The sequence below is a fragment of the Bradysia coprophila genome, assembly GCF_014529535.1.
Source record: "Bradysia coprophila strain Holo2 chromosome X unlocalized genomic scaffold, BU_Bcop_v1 contig_35, whole genome shotgun sequence".
In the NCBI taxonomy this organism is placed as follows: Eukaryota; Metazoa; Arthropoda; class Insecta; order Diptera; family Sciaridae; genus Bradysia; species Bradysia coprophila.
The window spans coordinates 1736356-1761413 of NW_023503325.1; the positions used below are offsets into that span (position 1 = coordinate 1736356).

Consider the following 25058-nt stretch of genomic DNA (forward strand, 5'->3'; position numbering starts at 1 on the left):
GCTCCCACTAATGCACAATTCAACAAAATTACTCGGGTAAAAGTATGTTGTTGGTAGAGACGTTGATTTAATATATAGTTTCAAAGTTTTTTTTTTGTTTATTTTTAACTCGTTTTTAATATTATTTATGCGCTTCATTGATATGATCAAATATTTTATTTTTATTTTTTAAATTCTTTCACTTGGTCATTTTGGTTTTGGTAAAATATTTTTATTTTTCATTTCTGCTAAAGCTTTCCATAATTTTCATTATCAATTTCATTCGTTCCCAAACGGAAGGTTCAGCTTAATGTTTACATCAAACGATTGTTACTGTATAATAAACTTTTCAGATTTTTTGTTCTTTTTTCTTAATTTTATCATTTGGCTTTGACTTATAAATTGTTGTAGTTTTCTTTCTTAATATTTGGTATTGGTTGCACACCTTTTGGAGATTTTATACGCCCTTTGCACCAGTGATAAAACGTATGATAGAAAACGTTTTGACTCATGGTCCTCATGGTGCATTAGAACAGCGACGTTGTTTTTTATTTGGTTTTGTTCTTCTTAAAATTAAAATTTAAAAATCCTATCACTACGATAACCAACGAGAGAATGCAAAAACTGATCGAAATTTGGTTTTACAATCGGATCTAAACCTCCTAATTGTTAAAACTCATCAAAACTTTTTTTTTCATTTATTAAAGAGGTTGAGCGATATACAAATGCATGGGTAATTAGCGCGTCACGAAGCAACTGACTTGTCTTGATTTACCCAGAGCCGAACTGGCACCCCAACGGCCGCTCGGGCAATGCAGTGCAGCAACTCATGAAATTGATTTGTGAAATTTTGAGCTACACAGCCTGCGGTCTTTCGGGAAATGCTCAGTATGGCGAGTCCGGGCCTGGATTGATCACTACGAATGTTTTTGTCATTACTTGAGTCCACCATAGCCTACTGTTTGTTTGTTTGATTAGAGACCTCACTAACAGCCTTTCACGGCATAACAAGTTCAGTCAGGACCCAATATGGTCTCCGAACCACACCTCGAAGTATGCAAAAACTCTCGGAAGAACGTCAGATACTGTCGATGTGTCGCCTAAATGTAGGCTAAATACATATGCACACAAATTCGTAGTATTCGGGTTATGTCATACGAGTCAATTGGTGAAGCTACTAAATACACTGCAACTACCCAAATTATGAAGCCTTGGTGAATTATAGGACGTTACCAATGCAATTTAATCAAAATGTGGAAAGTAGAAGAGTTAACCCCTACGTCATACACTTCATACAAATTATACCATCGAAACACACAATTTTTTGAATTTTATTGACTTTTTACTGAATATTTCGGAGAAGGCACAGAAGATACCGAATTCTGTCACATTGGACTGTGATAGGATAGAGGAAGGATGGGGGGTCTGAACAAATGTCTAATATTGCGAGACATACTTTGTCATACTTTTAACGAAAGTGGCATCCGAAATTGTAAAAAATTGGTTTTGCATTCCCTGTAATCCAACAAATAGATATCAAAGTCAAAATGCTACAATAAAATCAAATGGAATTCTCGCTACTTACGTTATAAAAAACAATGTGTATAAAAGCCCCCGTTACTCGTCTAAAAAATACCTCTCACAGCTTAAACCTAAATGGTTAATAAAAAAATCATGTTTTAAAGCTTTTACACAAAATTGAACTCATATCCCGGTTCCAGAACATCGACAGCAATCGTATTACTACGTTTCTGCTTAGACCTACGTTTACTTTTACCAGACATGTCCGATTGGTGACTGCTCAAGCTGGATCGCCGGGGTGAGAGTCCTAGCTATTGAAATCAAGAATCAACTAGAACGTGCCATCGTGCCAATAGCTCTCCACGCGTTGTCTCTCGCATATCACCCCAATGAGCAATTTCTTCCGGTCCCGATGAATTTAAGCCCAAACTGAACCAACCGACCATTTCATTGCGTTTCATATTACGTTTCGCATAAATGGACACCATGAGTGTTACGTCGTTCAGTTGGAATAGAGCGACCTGCATTAGTGGTTCAATTACTCGTCAATTTTTCTGTTTTTATAGAGAAAAGTTGTTTCTAAGGTACCTGAAACACAAACGTCTCCTTAAACAGTGGATTCGGTTGTCCTCGTCTCGTTGATGTTTTAGCACGCGCCATTTCTTGACCCATACTGCTGACTAAACAAAGCTTAACGTACGTGTCAGGCGCTTTGTTTAATTGCAAATTGCGAAAATGACTTCCTTTGACCACTTCAACAGTTAGTCGACCCGTTGTACCGTTATACGCCAAGCCAAGCAATAGTTCGGGAACACCGCCGTGTTGCATCGATGTTGTTGAACCGGTACTGTCTGATCGGGCTAAGCTGAGTAAATCACTTGTCGATCCGTTCAGCTGAAACGTAACAAATAAGATGCAAATTTCCGTTCATGTGAACCTGATTGACTGTACTGAGTGTCGTGAGGAAGCAGCCATCTTCATACCTCCGGTTCAATATTAACTTGCGTCAATTCCGCTTTTTTTTGCATTGATCCGGGAATATTGTTATTGAGATGGCTGTGTCCCCTCTCAAAATGAACTATGCTCTTAATTACCGTGGAATTGGCTCTAGGCTCCAGCGGCAACCATAAATTTGTTTCTAGATCTAAATCGATCGTCGCAAAGCTTACAATAGACTCTCCAATGAGACGTTCCCTTCTCATTCGTTCACAGCCATACACTCGAACTCTCAATCCCATCGAATTCACTTCTTCTGGATTGACTCGATGCAATAAAAAACTCTCAATAAACTGTGGATTTTCTCCTGTGCGTATTTTTGTTTTGTGCTTTTGTTTCTTGCTTGGTAGCATCAGCAGTCGTACCTAAAAATTTGGCATTTGTTTAGAACGGAAATAAGTGCCTATTGTCGAACTGTCGGCTCCTACTTGAGTATGAGTTTGTTGACCTTCGTCTCTCGATGGAATTCCCTTTGCCTGCAGCACATGCACGGTCATTTTTCTCATCGGAGCATCATATAACAATGAAATTTCAACACTGCCATAACGACCTATACCAGGTGACTGAGGTCGACTCGGATCTATTTCAGATTTCAATGATTTCAGGTCGCTGATGTCGAAAAGAGGTTCTTGCGACAGCACAACGATACACTGAAATAACCAAATTGTTGGTCGGAATCAAGTAGGTTCAGATTTCCAGCAAACTTTATTGGAGGATCTAGAACGGATGGAATGGTACTTACATCTTGGTTGTTATTACTCAAATCTGGAACATCGTCTAGACTATCCTGATGCCTGGGAGGTAGTTTGTTATATTTGCTAGAACGTGTACTGGAGCTACGTTCGATTCGATTGTCAATTCTTGTTTCGCGTAAAGTTGTTGAAGTCGAATTTGAATCGAATGATCTACCCGCTGTTACTAGTCTCCTATCTGTAAGTTTCAATTGGTGTCGGTCAATAGATCGTAGGTAGACACTGTTAAGGAGTCGTTCACAAAGTACGCACGCAAAAAATCAACAATTTCACTCACTTTCTTCTGATCCCCTAATGTACATGCTTTCATACTTTGTGAGGCTTAACAGAGGCTTACATACCTTTCTTCTTTCCATTCATTAAACCTGTATTGCTTTCTACGGATGCTTCCACCGAGCTATTGGAACTACTCTCACTACTCGACGGTGGCATTCCAACTTTGCCACGTTCAGCTATTCCCAGAGGATCGTTGAACGATTCGTTAGGCGCCACAGTTACCTGCTGCAGAGCGTTAGAATTTTGGTGTAGTGGCCCCGAACCATATTGAAATAGTTGACTGCCATGTGAACCATGCGACTGTTGCATACGAATGCGACGCAAAATTTCTTCCTCCGAATCTGAACTAGTATTTGGCTCGTATGGATGGTGACGAGCTACAAAAGTTTAAAAATAAATCTTGCAACGCAATCGTTCGTGTCTACGGTATGTTCGATGGAAATTCTCATAGAATTTGAGCTCACATGAGATGCTTGTAACTTTTTGTTCATCAATATTATTTACTGGAGAGACATAACAGTTTTTTACGTCAATAACAAGTGCACTGGACAAGCGCAGTCTGGATCACCGGCTTTAGGTGACTTCATAACCACGCCTCGAAGTATGCAAATACTTTCTGAAGAACCTTAGGTGCTTAGTTGATAACTTGCCTCATTGTAGGCTATGCATCATACATCATACATCATAATGATGTCACCCAAAACTGCTGACTTTTCTCAGAGCTGGTCAAACGACCACCGACAGAGCTAATTTATATTTAAAGCTACAGTTATAAACTCTCTAAATAACCGTCTTTTTCTCTTATTTCTCTTACTTCTCTCATTTCTCTATAATATTCGTTACGGAGAAATGAGAGAAGTTGGAGAAATAAGAGAAAAATACTTAGTTTCCTCTTACCAAAAAAGTCGTGTGCGAGACAAAATTGAATTTTTTCAATTTTTTCTTTGTTTATTTGACAGTTCACTCTCTCACGGCTCTCTCACGGAGTATTGAGTGGAATGGACGGTCATTTAAAGAGTTTATCGCTGCAACACATTCGTGTTCGTTATTCTGTTCTTATATTTTTAGCTAATCATCGATGCCTCTTACCACCGCGAGTTTTTAATTATTAGCATGGTCATTTTCATTAAACGATTCTCGTCAACGTAATCTTACGTCAGTTTTCGTTAAGTTGTCATTAACATCAATCAATTGATGTTCACTGCGTGCAAATCTCTCGTCAAATTATTCGTCATGTGTGACAGCTGGGCAGAGAGATGCAGCCGTTGTATTAGCATTTCTCTGCAGCTGGGATCGATTCTGACGTTTGCAAGGTCATGAAAATGATGTATTTAAAGTTTTGTGGGGTGTGCAGAATCACCACCCAGTGCGAAAAAGACCGTTATACCAAGCTCGATATCTTCAGCTTTATACATGTTACAAGGCATGTGATGGGAAGTCACTTGACCATGGTTATGCAGATTATGTTTTAGAGTCCGAATCAATGCAATTTGCATTTAAAATCTATGTAACATGAATTATTTAATTAATTTGCAGTTCGTCAAAGCATACGCTATTGGTATAAATCCTACAATATGTGGCTATATGTGGCTACTATTACTTTTGAAACAAAACACACGTTTCACGAAACTATTACTGTAAAATTGAAGTCACGCACAGGATAAAATATTATTTATATTTGTAGCTTTTACAGCAAATTAATCAATAAAATTTCCTTCTAATTGGAATTCGTTTTAGAAATTTTCCCACGTGTGTTTTTATATGGAGCGTGTAAACTTTCCTATTCCATTTTATCACAATCGGTGAAACGGTTGACGTTTTAAAAAGATACACCATACGATCGGAAAGTTGCTTCGAAAAGTTTACAATTGAGCAGAAATCAGACCCAAATAGTTATCGTAATTGAAATGGGTCGGAAAAACTTTGCCTGTGCAATTTAAACAAAATATCTGCAATGGACACCTACAATACGAAGACATTCGACAAAATACTAAATTTTATTCGCGAAGACTGCGAAAACGAGTTTTACCGCTAGTGTATGAGTAGGAAAACTAGTTTTCGTGTGTAGCAGCGAGTATAGTAGATTGTGTACCTCTGCAAGCGTCCAAAAATGGTGTGGGAAAATTAAAGGGTCGATAAAGTTGGCGGACTTGCATGAGAAAAAACTTTACTGCGAGAATGAATTGGTGGGAATGTATTGGCTGTTGGATATACCAAAGTAATCTTGTTAATTCATTTTTATTCAGTTTTAACTTAGTAACTTTTTATTCTGTTACATTTCTTCAGGACCAAACATCTAAATTATTTCCTCGTCAATAAAGTCAATTTTGGTTTCATTTTAAAACTATTTTGGCATTCATCCTGCTCCACTTCCAACAGGTTATGGGCCCAGTTATCCGAGAACAATTAACAAATGACGAATTTTGGTTTTATTGTGAAATTTGATAATAGTCGGAGCAGTACAGAATCAATAGGCGTACAGAGAAACGAAGCAATCTTTCATGTGTAATAATTGTGGAAAGTCAAGCAGAATCGACAAACGGAGAAACGAAGCAATTGGTTCATATGGAAATTTTGGAAACAGTAGTTCAATACCACGACATACGGAGAAACGAAGCATAGTTAAATGTGGATGTCGTGAAGAAATTAAATTGGTTTCGCGGTAACGGCAGTACCAGTTACATTGGTTTCTACTCAAGGATTAATGGATTTCAAGCCGAACGTCGGCAGACAATGGTCTCAAAGGACTAGCCGAAATTCGGTAGGCGTGATGGACGTACAACTGGATTGGTTGGAGATCAACAATCGAAGTTGGAAAATCGAGTTTTGTAATACTCCACTTCCAACATTGGCAATATATAAAAAGGAATGAACATAGTAGGGAGCGAATATTATTTGACGTTTGTACCAACACATGTATAGTAAAATTTAATACTCGGGCAAGCTCTCGTGTACGTACATGTCTCGTTATATACTTCATGTAGCTGTAACATACTATTACTGTACCCTTGCAAAAAATGTACACAATTGAAGAAATATGTGAACAAACACGAAAATCTATGAAAGTATGCGTTTCAGCAAAACTGAATGTAGCTATCAGATGCTTAGGTGAAAGAATACGGAAGCTTGCGGCAGAGCTTTAACTGCATGCAGAGATTTTTTTCGAAAAAAATTCTCTTAAGCAACAGAAATTGATTTTAGTGCAAAATGCCGGGATCGCGAACTAAAACCATTTAAAAAAAACTCATACAAATGAATGAATGAATGAATGAATTAAACATTTAACGAAACTTAAATGAGGCTACGTCAGAAAGTACCGTAACTTGAAGATGACCTATTACAAGGCTCGTTAGAAAGCCACCAGCATTTGCTTTACCTATCACTTAACTGAACTGAAAGAGTCATTTAGCATGGATTTGTGTCACTTGGAAATTATCACCCACTAAATACGGCACTGCAATACCGATAGGATAACATGCCGGTGGAATAGCCGTTCGACAAACTCAAGCTCTTTTAGTGCTATCATGACAGAAAGCTTTTACACAAAAATCCATTTTATGCGTGACAATACACTGTTTCATATATTTTGTCGTTCTAAACAATGGAAAATGCTTTATAAATAAATAAATTCCACTAATTTCGTGTACAGTATGGCTATAACTCATAAGAAAAATGGAATTATCCTTGTTGCTTTTGGTATAACAAAAAAACAATTTCTAAATTTTTACTACATTCTCATTATTGTGTGTATTATGCTTGCTTACCGTTAATTGCTTTTTACAAAGAATGCGAACATACTTCTGTTTATCAATCATTAATGAATTCTTTACAAACGTATATATTTGTAGTTTGGACTGCTGTCGTACGCTATATATTTATGAGTTCAGAACGGGCAGATATTGTGACAATATAACTAAAGTACAAACAACTTTTGTAGTAATGATAGCCAACGATGCTTTTCATGTCGTTATCTCATCGGAATAGTATGAACATAAGAATTATTCGGCGGCTTAGGCAATCAAAATAAGCCTTGCATTTTGTCGCAAAAATAGGAGCAACGCACTTCGAGCAAAAAAGCTTCGAGTATCAGCTGCCAAATATAGTACTATTTTGTATACAAAAAATTCCAGATTTTTTTACAGTGCCAAAATTTGTTTGATACACTGTCCCGTTTCAGTAATCTATTTAGACTACCACTCATGCTTGAAGTGCATTGATAGGAGTCACGATTTCTTGGTATGAATAAAAACCCACGACACATGCATACATATTTGAAAATTGAGAGGCTTTTTGACGTTGGAAAAATGAGTGTTTTTGCTGGAAGCAGTGCTATGCTCAGAGCTTTCTAAGAGTTATAAATTGTAGAGTGACTAAACTCCTGTGTAGTTCCGAATCTAGCTAAATTTGATTAACATCTGTCGAGATGTTAGGAATCTCGACGAATTAGAACTCTATAGTTGGTAGAAGTAGTTGATAAAACTGAAGAACCTGCATCCAGGATGTGTAAATAGCGAAAAGGGGAACTTAATTTTTAAGTAACAGTAGCTACATTATGGTAACGGTACTCTGTTTTTCTGACTGTCTATGCATGGTTGTAGGGCTCACAACAAGTAAATAACAGGCAGGAGCACTTGATTTGATAAGTGACCTGAAATATCTTAGCCTTGGCGAAATAACATAAATCAATTAAGTCGGTGTTCATTTGCGTTCATTTTCATACAGTGTGTTAGGTCCCTTATACATCCGAGAAATGAATTGCTACTGCCTGGATTTACGATGTCGTGCTATGCTATTTTCTTGTTGGTGTAAAAGTGGATGGTCTTTATGAACGCTGAAATGCTCTTAAGATCGACTTCGCGTTTCGTTTCGTAAAGGCAGTTTGAGAAATGTCCAAAAATCAAATCAACAAATAGAAATGCAATTATAATTCTGTGAAACTAAGTGTGAACATATTGCTAGCACGCATATGTGTGAACGATCGATATTAGCTGTACACGTTCATTAAGCCAAGCAACACTAAAAATGAATTTTTCATTACTGCGACAGTTGTGTATGATATACCCTCAATTAATTAGAGGTTTTATTTCAATAGTAGAAGTGACTGCTACATTTTGTAGATACGATATCAACAGTTGTTGATTACAAGTATTTACAAGTATTACCATTTAGAAGACTTTGTAATTAATACATAAACGACAATTTTGGCTCAAAGGCACAGTCTTGGCATCACAGTGCAGTATCGACTTAAGAACAATGTACCCTTTGCAAATTTGTAGCCTACATTTAGGGGCCGTTCATAAATTACGTAACGCAAAAATCAACATTTTTCAGACCCCCCCCCCCGGGTCTGTAACGCTAAAAGGGTCAAGTTTGACCCAATTTTGTTAGAACCGTAACGCTTGCCTCATACCCCCCCCCCCCCCCCCTCTAGCGTTACGTAATTTATGAACGGCCCCTTAGGCGTAAAATATTCGTTTTTTGATGATTTCTATGAACCAAAATAGTTTTTTGAAAAAGTTAAACATAAATTTAGACAATCTGCAAAGGTTTCTTCAAGTGGGATAAGTTATCACCCACAAACCAAATTTTCCTTGAAAAGTAACACATTTTCGCGAGCTTTTAATTGTTTCAATTTTTCAAAAAAAAGGTTTTTGGATCATCAAAAAACGAATATTTTTCCGTCCAAATGTAGGCTACCAATTTGCTCTTAAAAATAGCCAAAAATAGGTCACAAAGTCTTAGGATTCTTTCAAAAACAAAGTATAAAATCAGTTTTTCGATTCCTGGCAATAAAAGAAGAGTTAGAAAAAAAAGAATTATATCGAAATGATCGATGTACGTCACTGATCAAAGCCTGAGGTGGTAAAATCCGTAAAAAAATCTAAAAATAAAACATACGAAGGATGCAGGGAGAATTTTTTTTATTCCATGTGAAGTTTCCATACCGAGGGCAAGCACCGCAACTAATCGCACAGGTCAGGAATATATTTTCACATGAGCTGCGTATAAAACTTTACTCGATCCACACCCCGGAAACTCGTTTTCCATAGGGTTAAAACTAGTTCCCGAGGGAATTCACGCAAGGAGGAAACTATGCGAGCAAATAGAACCGGTCCCAGTATTTGCTAGTGTGGTTTCTCTCTCTCTCTCTCTCTCTCTCAATACTATGTAATGGTTTGGAGATTGTTATTTGGGCTATAAGCTTATAACTGCATCCCTGGTCTTCGGCTTGAGTTGCAAACGCTATACTAGTCAAAAAAATATCCAAATCGGTATTTGAGTAATCTATCATTTCATGTCAACGGTGTACTGATAGACCATAAACACTAGTCAAAAATACGTGCCTTTACCAAAACTGTTCTCATTCTCAGTGTGTATTATACGGTCAAATATTTTGAAATTTATCGGATTAGACATTTTTCCACGACATAGCAATGTCTCCGCGAAATGTCTCGTTACAACGTTCCATTGAGTTATTGAGTATAAATAATAGCGACTTACCCATTTTATGAATGTAATTTGATGTTAATGTGTTTTCGTCGCAACACGGAAAGCCACGATTCGAACTGAAACACCATTTTCGTTGTATGTACAGAAACAGTACCAGTAAGAGAGCAATAAATCCTAATACAGCACCTAGAAATGTAGTCGCCTCCATAGGTACTGAAATTGTGCGAAATGATTGGGATTAATGTTTTTAATTTATTTATTATAATTGTAACGAAGTCTCTTAATTGCTATAAATGGGAGTTACAGTAAGTAGGCCAAGTCCTAGCTGCTTCTAATCACCGTGTTGTAAATACACACATGATAACGCATTAAACATTAGGGGTCGTACGAAATACGTATTGGAAATTTGTGGATGTGGAGGAAAAGGTGTCGAAAATCTGTGGTTGTCGTCATTGCTCGACCCCATGAGAAATTTTAACTTTCGACGTTGCACAAATGCAATTTTCGGATTAAAACAATCGACTTTGAAATTTTTCTCGGGGTCGGTCATCCATAGGGCAACCGCAACATTTTTAAATTCAATCATTGAGTTTTCTTTTGCAACCAGTTTTCCCATTGAATTCACGCCTTAAGGTAAATGAAAATTGAATAGTGAGAAGGAACAACCAAACATTGAATCGTTCCCATTCACTATTGAGGAGAGATATGCATGAACCGAAAAATTTTTATTTGAAAAATTTCTTTTTGTTAATGTTAGTGCATAACTCTCCTATATATTCTCGTTTAATGAGAGAGCATTGAAATGTATATTTTCCAGTTAATTTATTCATTCAATCGAAATTCAAATTCCCAGACTTAAGTATGGTTTCCACTCAATAAAAAGTACTCCGTGAGAGAGCTCTCACACTGAGTTCTTTTTTAGTTAGTGGAAATGAAGCATTACGCCGTGAATTACTCAACTTGATGCGACGTTCCAGAAAAAATGTTGTCAGCCCTCAGCACAATAAAAAACAATTTCTTCGCTACGGGTATACACACCTCTCTCGACCGTTCAAGGTCACGGTCGAACGCAACAAAACATAAATTCTATGTAACATGAAATATAATATTCTACACATGATATCCTACACATGCAGTGGATATCCGTGAAATTAATCGAGTGTTATGATAAACCTTTTTATATTCAATTACACAATAAGTTGGTAAGTCAAGCCAACAGCTCTATCGTAACGGCATTTTAATATTCAAAGTATAATTGATTAGAATTAAGTGTAACGTAACCCGTATGAACATCATAAAATTTGTGGCGCCCATTTCTCCACTCTTTTTTACGCATCGCACAATTTCTACAGCAGTTTATAGCAATTTTTACAGAGCGGAAGAACTCGTCAAAAGTTACGAATTCTCAGGTATCACAAATTCTGACGAGTTGCGTGTTGTAAAGGCCTCTGCGCACGTAAATTATCCAAATTGCGTATTGTTCTTTATTGGCAAGTAAAAGAAGAGGTAGTCGACGTAATTACGCAGAGGCCTTTAAGTATGGTTTACACTTACAAGAAAACCATTCCGTTCTGTCTCCGTTAACCTACACCACGGCCCTTTTCTATTGTTTAAAGAGAAAACGTAGTGCTTTTTTCGAGAGTGGAAATCAGGGCTTAAGCTGGAACAGCAGTCACTCCGTTTACAAAAACGTTTTCCGTTTTCATTCCGTTTTGCCTCCGTTTAAGATGAGTACACTGTTCGTGAAAAATGCATGTTAAATCGACCCCTGCGAAATGCTTGCTAAATATGTCACAAAATGTTTAAGCCAAATGTCAAATATTTGACGGATAACTAATACATATGTCATATTTTGCATGAGTCCATTTTTTACGATCTGTGTACTAGCCTTTACGATCAAAAATTGAGCACAATTCAATTTTGTCACAGTTTTCTCACAAAAATTCATTTTGATTCGCTGGTTTTTGTTTGTAAATGAATGAACCGATTCCTAAACGGGCGTAGTGCGATCCATGCTTTAGTACCGATTCACAGTCACTCCGTCTTGGTCGCCGTTTTCAAAATAACACTGAAAACTGTTCTCCCTTTCCATTGTTATAGCGTAAACAGTGGGTGATTTGAGCTGGAATGGCAGCACCCCGTTCAATGAACGTTAACACAAGGTATGGTCGAATGTCAAACTTTGTATGGATTGGAGGACATAGCGATTTCATATAAAGAAACTCACCTCTCATGAGAGGTTTGTATGAAAAGACCATACCTGGCTTGTACATTCATTGACACCGTTTACAAAACAGTTTATCCGTTTACATGACAGTTCCCCAAAAGCCGGTGTAAGTATGGTCTCCACTCAACAAAAAGTACTCCGTATGACAGCCGTGAGAGAATGAGCTGTCAAGTAAACAAAGCAAAAATTGAAAAAAATTAAATTTTGTCTCTCACATGGGGTACTTTTTTGGTAAGTGGAAATCAAGCCTTACTTGTATTATACAGCTTAAAGCATGGATCGCACTACCCTCCGTTTATCCGTTTACGTGATAATTAAACAAAAACCAGTGAATCAAAATGAAGCTTTGAAAGAAAACTGTGTACTAAACGGTAAAAAATTGAATCGTATTCAATTTTATATCGTAAACGGAGACAAAAGCAATGAATACGGAGAATTCTTTGGTAAACGGACTGACTGCCATTCGTTCTTAACAAATGAACAACAGAAAAAAGGCTAAAAGGTTGAGGACGGTCTAACGATTTAATTAAAATTTTAGCAGATTTGTTCTTAACTTAAGTCTTTTTCCAGCGAAAGTAGACGTTGGCATGGCAGTATTAACTAAAAAAAACTTGGTGTAAATTTTTAGCAACGTGAAATATTTATTGATTCATTTTTTTTTACATAAAATTAGACATAGCAAAGTATGCAGAAGTATTTTACTGTAAGAGGCACTTACGGGACGATTTTTTTTTTTTTGAAGTAATCAACGGTCCAAATCATTACACTTCAGATTCCAAGCACTAGCACAGGAAAAAAATGTCTAGTGTAATGCATCACAGTGTGTGTGTGTGTGTGTGCATAAAAATTGACACTTTAGATACGAGTGTGTTAATGCTTGGAGCTAGAGTTCCATGTTGACACTCATTTTTGATTGCATTTACAAGGCCCCTATTTTAGTCACAAAATTTGATCATTTTAATTGCGAACCACACCCTTCAAGATGTTAGTTCGCTCTTGTGTAACGGTTGAGGTGGTTGCAACACCTCCCAATAAATTTTTGGCTATTTGTCCAACAGTTAATCCGAGGCCACCCACCAGTCCAAAGATGCTTTTTAACGTGGAATTCAAAGCCATGGTAATGTTAACGAACGCGGTTAGCAGTTCTGCGATGTTGTCTCCCAACGGTAAAGTGATGTCGCAAATCGCTTGTGTAACTTCTACAAGCGCATACTCAAATGATATCGAGGACGACTTAACAGTTTTTGAAACGACAATATCTCGAGAATTCAGTGCATCTAGAGAACAACTATATATGCCTTGAACTGAAATTGCCACATAACAATAGAGCATATCGAGAACCATAACTGCTTCACGTACTTGTTGGGTAGCTTCTTCACATTGGTTCAGTAGGGTTTCGTTAATGAGTGCCACGTTGTTCATTAGTTTCTGTAATTGTTTCAGTACACATTCGTAGTCAATTTTCTTTCTGCATCCAAATAGTCGACAACTTTTAAGAAACTCGTTCATATACTTGGAAAATTCGCGACCAAGATCTCTAATGGAGTCCGTTAAGGAACATGTCAGATCATCACCGATATAAACCTCTAACGATTTGATGACTCGGACGAAATCGTCGATGATCGATAGAAAAACTTTGTTGAATTCAACAATGATGTTAAGGCCATTACTGTTCAGATTGATGCATTTACTCAAGGAATTTAAAATTTCCGTCGAGCCTGTCGTTATAATTGTTGAATTGGAATCGGTGAAATATATCAACTTAGCAAAGTATTCTTTCAATGAGCGCACAGCGACATCGCCTGCCTCCTTCGCTTTTCCACAGAATTTATCTACAGCATCATGGCATCCGTTATAATGCCCTTCAATACCTTTCAACCATGGTGCATCTTCAACCGGACATGTGCATGGACAAGCATTTTTGTTGTAGCTTCGCCAAACCGCAATCACGCTAAAACTGACTTGTTTCTCCGTTTCAACGTTTTGATCAGCATCTATGGCCTACACAATGTTTCCGTTAATCGAAATCTATTTTATTGAAATGGTTCTTTTATACCTTGCACAACAAACCGATCAAACCAAACACCAGTACCAGTTTAAGGAGCTCCATTATTGTATATATCTCGTCGAATCAACTGTAAGTTTAACTTTGTCTGCGTTGTTCTGGGTTCTGGGTTTTATTCAAAATTTGATAGCGGAGGGAAACGTACTGCTCGAAACGGCGGTCTACTTCAGGGAACATGAATGAGTTTTGCTTGGTCTAAATGAATGAATTTAGTTTGGTTTTTTTATGCAGAAGGTGATAACTGGTGGATGTTGGGTGAAGGGCTCTCAGCATTTTCACCAACTTCCGTTTCATAATGCCTTGACTATGGACATTTTTGCGGTTAGTTAGTCACTCCCTAAGATTCTTCATTGCACGTGTTAGATTTCGTTATTCAATTTACTTATAAACAAATATCTACAAATATATTGTTGGAACAGGTGGTAGTAAAATTGAAACCGTATCTTTTGGTATATTTGCCGAAAAAATATGTTTTTTTTTTGTTGTTGTTGTTTATTCTATTATTTTTCTCGTGCCGCGCGCGGTGCATCTCTAGTTTTCGAGAAATTTTGTGCCCATACATTTTCGGGTTCGAACTGGATACATAGGGTGTTCTTCCAGGAAGATAAAAATAAGAAATGGTCGATGTGAGACGTCGATTAGGGTGGTACCGATTTCAAATTTATTTGGAAATGCAACAACCCTTGAATCAATTTAAGGGCAGAGAGGTGATAACAAATGGCGTTGCTTCCATTAGGGTGTACCGATTTCGACTTTCTAATTTATAAACATTTAGTGATAACAAATGGCTTAGTCAAATCAGTGCTCAAGAAACCACGTTCCCCATTTATTCTTCTACAAATTTTAACATCATAAGAAATTTGCGAATTGAGTTAGCTATGACTTCTATCAACTGATTTTTATTGTGTCGCGAACACATATTAAAACGAAGAAATTCTTTTCAGCGAGTGCGAACAGTATATAGCAGTACACTAATCGCGATAATCGAACCAGTAGCATCATCATTTTTGTGAGAAATTCCATCTATGGCTTACTACGAATATAAAATTTTAGCACTAAAAAAGAAGAACATTCGTTCGTCGAGGATGATTTCATTTAATTTCCTCTAAAAAGAAGAAAGTGATAAAACTGAACAAATACCCATTTGACCTATTTGGCTGTTTTAATTAGCTTTTATTGGTTAGTAGAAGCTTCTCGACGTCATTCTATCACTGAGCGCTGAAAAAATTCCGAGAAAAAAAAATTCTGACCAGAACCCGCCAGAACCAAAAGCATTTTCAGAATAGAACCTGCCAACCTGGCGCTTATGCAAGTCTGGTGAAATTCCAGCTGAGAATAGATACAGTCAAAGGCAGTCAATTTTCAGCATAAATTTGCTTCAGCTGTTTTTCATGATAAAGAATCATCAAATGATAAGGAATTTTTTGAACTGCCAAGGAAGTAATTTGTGGAGGGTTTTGACACTGGGGTTCTGAACGGAAACCGGAAGTCATTTTCTATGTAGTTCTCCGGCGCTTTTGAACGTCAACTGAAGTTAGAGATACCCTATTTGCTTTCCTTTATTATTCCCGACAGCATAGACTGTATGATATTTTTCAATCATTTTTCCACGACTTTTCAGGAACTATGTCGATAAACATCGATAGATACGATTTGTGAACGTATTAAACCCGCCAGACTTTGTTCAACGACCTTTTCCATATCAAATACGTTTGTTTATAACTCAAAGTAGGCTGGTATCAACGTGAAAAGTAGGCAACCGTCTCTTATTTCTAGTCTCACATTCACCGGTAATTTTCAATCGCCTCTTCGTCTTCTCTTTAACGCCCTCACTTGGAAGGGCTGACATTTAGGGTTTAGCAAAATGTCAGGATTCGGCACATTTCAAGTGAATGCGTTTTAACGCAATCCACGCATTTGGTGCGGCAAAGTAAAGTTAGGTTTGTTGCAAGGCCATTTGAATTGTCAAATTTCATGCATAGATACATAACCTCATCAATATTTATGTGAACACCGATCTCTATGGATGAAATCGTGTTCGTTCGGCCATGGAAAATTCGTTTTTACAGTTACTTGGAACAAACCACAGCACTGCTTCTAGCATGAACATAGAAAATATTCGGAGCTTGATGAAATCACAGTAGCCACTGCGTTTCCTTATATGGATGACTTGTTTTTTTGTGTTGTGGTGTACAATACAAACAATCGTAAGCGGCAGCTCTCATCATTAAAGCCTCCAAGTTTGACACTTTTCAATTCAGTGTTCATGCTAGGAGCACTGATTCTGGAGCAATGCTGTGAAAAACCTGTAACCCGTTGAGCAAGTAATACAAATGTTTAGCGCGGCATCGACTTATGCAAAATTGTACTGAATGTTATGATGTTACGTATAACTTATCTCCTGCTCATCATGTTATGCGTCACTTCATAAAATTCAGTATATGGGCAACTCCAGGGTTAGTTGCGTTACAAATTTCGTCATTTCTGAGGCAGAAAGTGACCTGTGTTGGCTATGTTTTGTGGTAAGAAATCAGTCTATAAATTTTCCAATACTCAGGAGACCCAGTGCTTTCATGCCACCAAGAATTGGACTTTTTAGCCTGCGAAGTGTGACTTGTGTGATCGAAGAGTAGCGTTACACGTTTGTGACTTTTCGAAATATTTTCACCAAATGTAAACTGATTTCTGTTTTTCCCCTGAAAGCTATGGTCAAGACGCGCAGTTTAAGCCCAATATGAGGTTGGTAGCCCAAAATTTGTGTGTCTATAAAAGTGATATTTTTCGGTGGGCATTAATAGCCAGAAATATTTTCTTTTTGAAATTGTTGGTTGTTGCCCCACAGAAAATGTTGCTTTGGCTCAAAACCGTTAAAAAAAATGGTTACAAAATTTTTCAAGATAACCTCGACGAGTCAAAATTCGAGGATGACACTTACCCAACTAACCTGATCAAGTCAAAGTTATTTTTCTCGTGAAGTCAAATGCTGTAGCTTTCGAATGACACCGATCTTCAGTTTTTATACGAAAAAATGTAATTTTGGCAACGTTTGGGTCGAGGTGATTTCACCTTACTTCGAAGCAGAATGAACCAGAAATCTTCTAAAAATTTAATTTCGTGTTATTTGGTACAATTGTGGACTTATAGCGTTAGGGACAGGGAAATAAGTTTACCGAAATCATTTAAGATTTATTGAGAATATTGGTGGAAATTTTTTTTTTAATGAAATCGGTTCAGATTTCGTGAAATAAACTAGAATTTTCAAAAATTTGCTAAAAACAAACACATATTTTTATGACCGAGATGATGGACGAGATTTCCGGCCACCGACCTAATATGGGGCTTAAACGCGTCTGGTGAAGCTTCAAAGAAAAAAACAGATTACCGAAATCAGTTTTTATTCGGTGAAAATATTTCAAAAATTCACAAATTAGCTGGAATTACCTATATACTTTGGTATAAGCTGATGTCGCACTGAACACGTGTTTTTGAGGGGCTCTTCATTGCACGAGTCTTTTTCATTATTTGATAACTTCAGAATATGAAACGGAACAAATATTTCATTGTTGGTACAGATGATACTAATTTAAATCGAATCTTCAAAGTTTATTTAGTGACTTCAAAGAGACCAAAAAAACATGTGGAAAAATAAATTTTATATTTGTTGTCAACAAATTTTATTCTTCTGAAGTGTTTTTGCACTTCGCAACATGTTAAAACCGAGGTTAAAACAACATCATTCTCAAATCCAAAAAAAGGTAAAATACTGAATACTTCGAACGTAAAACAAACTCTTACTGCGACAAGCTGTAACCGAGCCTGTAGGTGACTGTTCCTGCTTGTGATATTCCTCTTACAACCTGTAAGAGCTATTTCGTCTTGACGCCCTAATGTTCATGGCCGGTAACTGAGTGAAAACAGGAAACCAAAAACGTTTAATTGACTTCCCGATTCATATAATTCCGATATTAAGATTTTACCTGGATTACCAGAATACCGTACTATTACCATGTGCGACTATTAAACTCACTTTTTGTCGGTTGAAACGAATGACCAATTAAACATTTAAATTTTTAACTGAAAGGAAAGAGCAAAAAGGTCTGGTTCTTCTATTTTAATGTTCGCATGATTGAAGTTCAACGGCAAGACATGCAAAAAGACACCGTCAACTGGCTTTTCGCCTAGCTGACTGAATGATCAACAAACAATTGCATGTAACACAAAGAGACGTTATCTGTACTAAATCCTAGACGCAACCTAACAACCGATTCGATCAGATATATATATATAAGACTTTATTCACACTGCTTCACATAACACGACCTGAAACGAATTATTTGTGTTGCGGTTGAGTTTCAAACCCCCAACCGGCCATCGAATAATTCAATGTGAAGTCTCGACTTACACACTGCGCTATTGAGTAGTCTGTAAAATTTCAACTTTTTCTAAAATTTGCCAAAAAAAAATTGTTGGAAAATGGGAAATCTAATAGGAAATAATAATTTTTCAATATTATGAATTTGAATGAAAATTCACTCATTTCAATACGTCGAGCGAAATGAAAAAGTGATGTAACGTTTACCGTGCGCTGGCATGTAAAATCAATGTACTGGTAGTTACTACATTTTTGTTAATATTGAGAAGTTTGTATAATTTATGGAGTAAACAATTTTGTACGACTGTGTCGCCTGCTTTTTCGCCGCAAAATTGTATACATTCCTGTCGATTCATCACCACTAATTTATCATCAATATACACGCAATTCTTGCCTAGCGATTTTTGCTTAGTTTAACAGTATTGCGACTAAATTACCTAAAAATCAAATTCGCCTTTGTAACTTTTACTGGTGTCTACCAGCGAATCTATATCGGTTCGACTCAGACGTAGAGCACGTGTTTTATGAATTCATGTGATTTCAAAAAAAAAACAAAATTGTCATATGAGGTAGTACAGCGGCATCGGTCACGCTTTTACACAATCTGTACACTTTTGGAGTTATTTCTGGTTTATTGGGCTGTATCGACTTTAATAGATTAAAAATATATTTGGTTCTATTCATGCTATATGTAAGTTTCCAGCTGGCCCTTTATTCAGACGATCAGGTCCAAGTCCAGTTGAAAGGTAATTTTCATACCTTCACATTTTCATTTCTTCTAACTAGTTGAAATTATATGTTGAACTAACACTGTAGAATCAACGGAAAATCTTCGAAAATTGTTCCCACATAAATTTCGTTTAACAAATCTAGATTTTTTTTCTGATTTTTTGCTAGATTCGAGCAAAGAAACACTAAAACACTCTATCTAGCATATCATTTGGTAGACTAAATTGATGTGAAAACCATTATAGTCCACAGCAACTTCGAAATAAGAAAATATATGTCGTCGGATTTCGGACTTCACTATTTCGCGATTGTAAATGATAGAATATGCTCAAGAATTTGGTTTCATCAAAATTGTGAAGTAGGTTCTCTTGGTGCTCCCTTAGTACTTCAAGATGCCCTTGCTTCCAAACAAGCACGATAGGTTCATATTCTGCTCGGATTAAATGGTTTAAATGGTGACTGTGAAAAGTGCTTACCGGACACTAGCATGTAATAGTTATTTTCCCAACGCACGCTAAAATGCTTTTTTAGCGAATGAGATGTTTCCAGCTCGAGGCGGAGACTGCTGGAATCGAATTCGCTAAAAAAGCCTTTTAGCATTTGTTAGGCACAAAGTTTTTTCCGTTGAATCACCCAAAATGATATTAGTCCTTTTGGACTGTAATTATGTTCAACTGTGTTTGATGGGTTGTGATGAAAGTTCATGGTTTGGCCGTCGAAACTGATCGCCAATGTCAACATTTTCTTTTTGATTTTTCACTTCAATGATCTATTGAAATTGAGATATAGACTCAATAAACCAATTTATTCAACGTATACTAAATGCCTGGAACATAAATAGCTTCAGAAATTGTGTATTTACTGAGCGTCATAGACCTGAAACGTCATTCTTCTTCTTAAAATGGCGAAAATCACAACCCATTGATATGTATGGTTAGGGCAAAGCACCTAGCAGGGTAAGGGGCCGTTCATAAATTACGTAACGCAAAAATCAACATTTTTCAGACCCCCCCCCCGGGTCTGTAACGCTAAAAGGGTCAAGTTTGACCCAATTTTGTTAGAACCGTAACGCTTGCCTCATACCCCCCCCCTCCCCCCTCTAGCGTTACGTAATTTATGAACGGCCCCTAATAGAAAAAAATAAAGTAGTACTTTAATCGAAGTATGCGAATATTTCCATACCTTTTTTCATAATGGTATTATTGGTATCAAAAAACTACTCTATTTGACGTGTAAAAATCTCTATTACCCTGCTAGGTGCTTTGGTTAGGGACATGCTTTTCAGGGGTTTTTGACTGATATTTGGCTGATAGGTTTTTTAAATGTTATTTGATTCTTCATATATTTCATAAATCGTCGAAAGTAAGGAATTGCTCGCATTTTTCCAGTCATAAAAAATCCTTGATCAAAGACATTAGGGTGTGTCCATTGATGCAACTACACCACACAACATCTGCATTACCATTTAAGTCAACTACTGTGAAGGGTTCACTCCACAACCACCTCAAAAGTCCCAAAATTTCAGAAGAAACCGAAAAGAAAACTGGAAAACTCGTCTAAATTTGAAGTACTAGAACTAGAATACGATGGATTATGTGGAGGGAAGATATTGTAGGAACTAACATACTACTATATAACATCAATATAGTCTAAAAAGTCCAGAAGGGAAACCAAAAAAAAAACGGTAAAATATCCTCAAAACTTCTTAGAATTCTATGCTAGGAACCAACTCTATAAGCACTCCTTCCCCACTAAATTTTATGAAAATCTTTTTTTCCGGAAAAGAGAGTTGTCCATATTGTAGTGAAGCAGATATTCTTCCTCAACAATCGGTGCGGTTCATTAAACTCCAACATTTACTATCATACATGACTTTGATGGACAATCAATCAGCTATAGCGAAGTAGCGTAAAATCACCTCGATCCAACCGTTGCCGAAATGCCGTGTATTTCATATAATAACTGAAGATCTGTGTTATTTGAAAGCTACTGCATATGACTTCACGAGAAAAATAACTTTGGGTCGATCAGGAGGTAAAAACAGCTTCCCAGTGGTTATAAGTGACGTTCTCGAATTTTAACTCGTCGAGGTTGTCTCGAAAAATTTTATAACCGTTTTTTTAAACGGTTTTGAGCCAAAGCAAAATTTTGTGTAGGGTAACGACCAACAATTTCGAAAAAAAAAAATTCTGGCTATTAATGACCCCTGCAAAATATCACCTTTATAGACATATCTCCCACAAATACAGCCATGAAGCTTTTTACGAGTTTTTTAAAATTGAGAAGTTTGGTCTCTAGGGAGAGCTCATTTAATGCGTTAAAGCAAATTAAAAGCTTAAGCAGATCGTGTTTAACGCGGAAACATTTAAATGACTTGACCACGTTGTTTGTAAATAAAGACATTACTTAATTAAGGTACGTTTGTTCGACCACTGAAAGACATTACGAAATTACGAATTAGAAATTAATTACGAAATCTATTGACTTCAATGATGTCATTGAAGAATTCGCACAATTAAAATAGAAACGTTAGACTTTCACTCGATTTAGACGGGCGCAGAGTCTTTTTTGCCTAGGGTGCCAAAAATCTGGTGGCGGCACTGATGTGTTCATATCTGCAAAAGTATATTAATCCGCATTGGAATGCTGAGACTAGTAGTGAAGTGAGGAAGAAAGATGATTTTTCCATTCATCTTCCTAGGCCTCACTTTTTCAAATTTTCTAAATAGTTGAAAAAAGTGAGAAAAATGAGTCAGAAACATCACTGTATCATGACCATTTTTTATTTCTGCTGAAGTAGAATATTCACGAAATTTCCCTAAATTTCCTTAGATCTTAGCGAAATTTCCAAAAATTCCTTAGTTTCTTAGTTTCCAATGCTTCTTCTGTGTTTCCTCTAACTTCCCCAATTTCGATTATTTTCCCTATTCCAATAGCTCCAAGAACTTCAGCAATAATAGGCATATCACAGTGTGTCAATGTAACCACTGATGTGAAAGCGCTAACGTTTTTTTACCCCAACCACTAAGATTTTATGTAAAAACAGCCGCCAACACAGTTTTTCACCATTTCCAAGCCGTGTCGATGAATTTAAATTGTCCGGTGCTAGTTTCTAGCGGAGCTTCAGATCTTTTAGCAGTAATGAGACGTAGTAATGCATAAACAATATGCCCTCTACGAATGTCGTTTCGTCGTTTATTTTCTTTTCACATACTACGATACTACACACCAGGGGCATGTGAGGTGAAACAAAGAGTCTTTCGGTTCTTAATGTGAATTTGCAAAAAAACGCAAGAAATAAGTATCTGAAGACATAAAATAAGAGTGACATACTCAAAACATAGTTATGTATTTGTGACACTTACCATTTATGTAATTATCCACACCAGCGATAAATACCATTTTTCGTTTTGAAGTGGCAGATTGGGATTGTAACAAGAACGAAAATAGGAAAAAAATAAATTCAAACAACCACAAAGGATTGTATGTAAATTGTTCAAATGGTCGATGGATGTTTCAAGTTGACGATAGCATCAAAAGTTCTTTAGTGTTTGCTGGTTTCGAAAGAAAACAACTTGTTTTTTTGTCTTTCAAATCATTGATCGACATTCAACCAAAATGGATATGCCAAAACAATGAAACAAAACGTTCATCATTTTCGTAATGTCGTGTTAACATGGACAAAATAACCGACAGGATCATGCACACACATTTGTCTCACATATGTCACAGATTTTTTTGTTTGTTACAATAATAACAACACACAAATAAAAATGTCGCATAACACTATTTTTCAGTGGTTCACTTTTAATTGTCCTTTTCTGTTTGATGAACCTCCTCGGTTTTCACTCACAATATGAACGAAATTTAATTTTAATTTTTTTTTTTCTGAAACGTTAGCTAATCTGGCTCCCTTTCAGCATCAGACAATCGAGAATCGAACATTTGTACAGTTCTTCGTTTCTGTACAGTAATTTTAAAGAAAATTCGATAATAAACCGTACGCAACGATGAAAAATCGAAATGGAAATTCCATCTTTGTTTTATTTATTTATTTTCCTTTTGAATCTTTCTCACACTGAATGGAAAGTACTGCACAATGTGAATGATTATGCTTACAGATATTTTCTCAAACTGAAATTTTATTTTACTTTTTTTCACATTACCCTTGTGCAATGTGTAAAAGGACTCATTCGACAGTGGTCGTGTGGCATGGAGTGTGCGTGCTTTATATTGAGAATTTTCTTTGGGTTCAGGTCTCTCTCTATCTCTCTTCGTGTTTGTTATGTTTTCTTTTTTCATTTCGATTCAACGTTGCAACAACATTTTGTGGTGCGAGTTTTCTTTTTGTGAACTCATTTATGACCTTCCGTGGACCTTTTTATGGGACTTTTTTTTAGACTTCTTATGTGACCCGTTCTTGCGGCTTCTTTTTTGTGACCTTTTAATCATCACAATATCTGTGTGCAATAAATGAAAGCTTGACCAAGTTTCGAAATTCGTCTGGTTGTTATTTGTATTAAGAGATTTCGATGCTTAGATAAATTTGTAGCCTACATTTGCGTGTATTTCATTTTTGATGATATCTTTTCATCAGAACCCTTTTTGAAAAACATACAACCGCAATAACGACCGAAAATGTGTTAGCTTTAAATACAAATTAGATTTGGTAGCAGCCGTTTGACCAGCTGTGAGAAAAGTAAGGAGTTTAACGAAATTTTAATAAACTGCTAAGTTTTCTCAGAGCTGGTCAAACTGGTATACAACCAGATCAATTTACTGTTTAAAAGTAACACATTCGTGGTCGTTATTGCGGTCCTATATTTTTGAAAGAGGGGTAAACTAACATCCAGTATTTAAATAATGCCCAAATGTATGCTTTGCTAATTTTTATTTGAAGCTAGCACATTCGTTGGTCGTTATTGCGGTAGTACATTTTTCAAAAAGGATTCTGATGAAAAGATATCTTCAAAAATGAAATACGAGACACACAAATGTAGGCTACCATTTTGGCCAAGCATCGATTGACCAACAAAACTGATCAAATTTGGAAGTTACGCGTTAAGCCGGTGGTCCGGACTGCATTTGTTATTGGTCGTAAAATGTTGGGTAGTGTTTGCGATAAAGAATTTCAAATTTTAATATTTTCCCCGGAGGTGCTCATACTTGGACGTTATCGAATATAAGTAGAAATATAGAGTTACACGCTATATGACACGAAAAAATAAAGAGTGAAACACTTCGGAAAGAATCTGTTCTGAGGTTTTAGGTATCTGACCTTCCTTGTCGTAAAAGCAGTAGTTTCGAAATAGTTATTTACCTACCGTGGTATCATGCGATCCATGCCGTTAAAAGCATTTTAAGTGTGAAGTAGTGTATGCAATTTAATCGAATTTAACATCTTGTTTGAAGGCATCGTGTTTAAGAACACGCACCTACATTAAAGTTCGATGTAATATTCCTGTTAGATAACAAAAACCCGTTATGCGAAGTGGAGAACTTGCGTCGAATAATAGGCTTCAATTGCAGGTCGACAGTCAATGCGAAAATCATGGTTAGCAACATCGTCATCAATATTCATATGAAAACCGATCTCTATAGATCATTTTCATTATATACGGTACTCGTCAACGTAATCCTACTTAAATTTTCGTCCTTATGCTTAGTTTCCTCTTACCAAAAAAGTACTCC

The 25058-nt window shown here is 36.6% G+C and overlaps 2 protein-coding genes across 2 annotated transcripts; both read right to left on the minus strand.

Annotated features, from left to right (window-relative positions):
- Positions 1-215: 215 nt before the first annotated feature.
- LOC119069424 (synaptotagmin-14) lies at positions 216-23555 on the minus strand. Its single transcript, XM_037173475.1, has 8 exons — positions 22733-23555; positions 10026-10187; positions 3590-3901; positions 3239-3426; positions 2925-3146; positions 2595-2861; positions 2089-2394; positions 216-2021 (listed from the first exon to the last, which is right to left on the minus strand). Exons 1-8 carry the CDS (start codon positions 22767-22769, stop codon positions 1821-1823), a joined length of 1695 nt encoding a protein of 564 aa, XP_037029370.1. The 5' UTR covers positions 22770-23555; the 3' UTR covers positions 216-1820.
- Positions 13102-14453, minus strand: LOC119069428. The gene is made up of 2 exons (XM_037173485.1): positions 14258-14453; positions 13102-14202 (listed from the first exon to the last, which is right to left on the minus strand). Exons 1-2 carry the CDS (start codon positions 14309-14311, stop codon positions 13159-13161), a joined length of 1098 nt encoding a protein of 365 aa, XP_037029380.1. The 5' UTR covers positions 14312-14453; the 3' UTR covers positions 13102-13158.
- Positions 23556-25058: the final 1503 nt, after the last annotated feature.

Coding starts and splice junctions, on each gene's coding strand:
- LOC119069428 (XM_037173485.1), bottom strand. CDS start 14,311: ATGGAGCTCCTTAAACTGGTACTGGTGTTTGGTTTGATCGGTTTGTTG. Junction 14,203..14,257: donor TGATCGGTTTGTTGTGCAAG/GTATAAAAGAAC, acceptor AACATTGTGTAG/GCCATAGATGCTGATCAAAA.
- LOC119069424 (XM_037173475.1), bottom strand. CDS start 22,769: ATGGTATTTATCGCTGGTGTGGATAATTACATAAATG. Junction 3,427..3,589: donor AATGAATGGAAAGAAGAAAG/GTATGTAAGCCT, acceptor TGAAACTTACAG/ATAGGAGACTAGTAACAGCG. Junction 2,022..2,088: donor AGGAGACGTTTGTGTTTCAG/GTACCTTAGAAA, acceptor CCACTAATGCAG/GTCGCTCTATTCCAACTGAA.